This window comes from Takifugu rubripes, chromosome 9 (genome assembly GCF_901000725.2).
Source record: "Takifugu rubripes chromosome 9, fTakRub1.2, whole genome shotgun sequence".
NCBI classification, from domain to species: Eukaryota; Metazoa; Chordata; class Actinopteri; order Tetraodontiformes; family Tetraodontidae; genus Takifugu; species Takifugu rubripes.
In genome coordinates, this window is record NC_042293.1 from 6,398,501 (window position 1) to 6,401,364 (window position 2,864).

The 2,864-nt window shown below is 52.3% G+C and overlaps 1 protein-coding gene across 1 annotated transcript; it reads left to right on the plus strand.

Moving 5' to 3' along the window:
* The first annotated feature begins 426 nt into the window (after positions 1-426).
* On the plus strand, positions 427-2,864 carry rxfp3.3b (relaxin family peptide receptor 3.3b). The gene has a single exon (XM_003979889.3). It carries the CDS (start codon positions 994-996, stop codon positions 2,155-2,157), a length of 1,164 nt encoding a protein of 387 aa, XP_003979938.1. The 5' UTR covers positions 427-993; the 3' UTR covers positions 2,158-2,864.

Below are 2,864 nucleotides of genomic sequence, written 5' to 3' on the forward strand. Positions count from 1 at the left end.
TCAGTTGTTAGCTCATTAGTCAATTAGTGGAGCAGAAACGACTTAGCTGAGTATTTGAACAGATAATTTTGAATATTTCCATCTATTTCACCAACACAACTGGCTTAAGCCCACCTTTGATGGTTAGCTGTAACTAAATTGTAAAGTGCTAAATGCTAACATGTGCAGGCTTCTGTACTGCCTTTCGTTTTATCATCTCCGAAGTCAGAACAACCAGCACTAAATGTTTTTGTAGCTCATATAAATGTAGAACTGGTGTTACTGATTGACTGACACAAAAATCTACAAGTGTCCTACATGTGTGTTGAACAGAAGACGCTCAGTTCTTTTGTTATTTTCATTACTTCTAACAACAGAAATTTTATTAACCTGCTGAATCACTGTTGAGTTCTGACCTCAGAGGGGTGGAGCTAAACACCTGGAAGAGGACAGAAGAAGAGAACAATCAAGCTGGTGTGTTCATCTTCCTGCAGCAGCATGGAGCAGAATGAGACCAGGACTGTAAACCTGCTGAGGACATTACAGCCGCAGGCTCGGCAAAAATTTCTAAGGTGAGAGTGTGTGAGAGACAGACAGACAGACAGACAGACAGACAGACAGACAGACAGACAGACAGACAGACAGACAGACAGACAGACAGACAGACAGACAGACAGGGGCTAGTTACATTCCATTCCAGAGAGAGACTTATATTCGGATTAATTTTTTGAAATTGTAAAAAGAACCCTGCACGTGGTCCCCAGCCTGGGGGGCGGGGGGTCCGTCCATCTCTGGAACCGGCACTGTGCTCTGCCGCCAGTCTACGTGCGTGTACGCGCCTCCCCTGGAACCAAGAGGATAAAGGGCGTTGCGCGCACACGTAGCCGCGTATTACCGTAGCCGCGGTGATGACCGCAGAGTCAGAACACTCGCGCACCATTCCAACATGCGCGGACGGGACTTGACGAACTTGTCTACGCGGGAAAGTTACGGACACCGGGAGCGAACGGAGTGATGGCGGAGCAGTGGATAAACAACGGCTCGTCCTTCTGGAACCGCTCTGCTGCGGGACCGGATCGTTTCAGCAGCCTGGATGACATCGACGTGCTCGCGGACGGCTCCCCAGCGCTGCGCATCCTTATCTCCATCGTGTACTCGGGAGTGTGCGCCGCCGGGCTGGTGGGGAACCTGCTGGTCTTCTTCCTGATGAAGGTGCGCCGCGGCAGGAAGAAACGCTCCAGTATCAACCTGTTCATCCTCAATCTGGCAGTGACGGACTTTCAGTTCGTGCTGACCCTCCCGTTCTGGGCCGTGGACACGGCTCTGGACTTCAGTTGGCCCTTTGGAAACGCCATGTGTAAGATCATCCTGTCGGTGACCGTGATGAACATGTACGCCAGCGTCTTCTTTCTCACAGCCATGAGTGTCACCCGCTACTGGTCTGTAGCCTCGGCGTTGAAGGACCGGACACGGCGGCGGGTGTGCCCCGTGCGCTGGGTCATCGCCGGGCTTTGGGTCTCTGCCACCGTTGCCTCGTTGCCCACCGCGGTTTTCTCCACCGTGAAGAGCGTCGCCGGAGAGCGGCTGTGTCTGTTGGGCTTCCCGGACGGCCAGTCCTGGCTGGCGCTGTACCACCTGCAGAAGATCCTGTTGGCCTTTGTGTTCCCCATGCTGATCGTCACCGTGTGCTACCTGCTGCTGCTGCGCTTCGTCCGCCTGCGCAGCATGAACAACAACCATGTGAAGCGGAGGTCCAGGGTGACGCGCTCTGTCACCATCGTCGTCCTTTCCTTCTTCGTCTGCTGGATGCCGAACCACGCCATCACCTTCTGGGGCGTCCTGGTCAAATTCAACGTGGTCAACTTTGACAGGACCTACTATATGGTGCACACGTACGTGCACCCGGTGACGGTGTGCCTGGCTCACACCAACAGCTGCCTGAACCCGGTGTTGTACTGCCTCATGCGTCGGGAGTTCAGGAAGAAGATGAAGGACCTGTTCTGGAGGATTTCATCGCCCAGCGGCACCAACTCGTGTCCGCTGCGTCCCTTCTCAGGGACGGTGAGAGCAGAACCGGACGACTCGCACATCGTGATCCCACTGAACAACATGGAGACGGAGAACTGCAGGATTTCCGTTCTGACGGACCAGTGCGACACATACGCGGCGCACAAGTAGAGGAGACGACCATCAACTCGACTTGTTACCCACAAACTGAGATACCGATTGGTCAACACCGCGCACCAGCCGCCGGAGTTAAAACACCACAGACAGAGGAAACCATCAGTCCTAGTGCGTTTGAGACACGACAGGACTGTAACGTGCGCGCAGCAGCCGCGCGTAAAACCACATCGGCTGACCTGCGGGTGCTGATGGACTCTCGGTCCTGGGTTGGTTCTGGGTCGGTCCTGGGGCGGGTTCCTCGTTCAGAGCAGATTTGTTCTGTGTGTTTGTGGCCTCGCGTTTCAATGTATAAAGTTTGAGTATCAACATTTGTGAAAAGCACGTTTGGAGAGTGAAAAGTGTTTGTGCTGTGCGTCCCGTGGTGCGTTCATGTTCCGCTATGCGCGGGCGGGTGTTTATATCCAGAGGCCTCTGAGCTGTCTGACTCCCCAAACAGGCTGGGGTTTTATGGGAGAAGCTGAGGAGGGATGTTTGATGTGACTGTTGGCAGAGGAAGATCAAGCCTCAGTCTGTGTTTGGAAATGTAGAAGTTATCTTTAAAACAAAGATCTTTTATTTCACCCTTTGATCTTTATGTCCATCCTGCCTCTAAAAAAACTGTTTTACACCAGTGACATCAGACAAAACCCACATTTGTTGAACGTCTCTATTTTAACACATATTTTCATTTAAAAAAAATTGTACATTTGTACATGCATGAT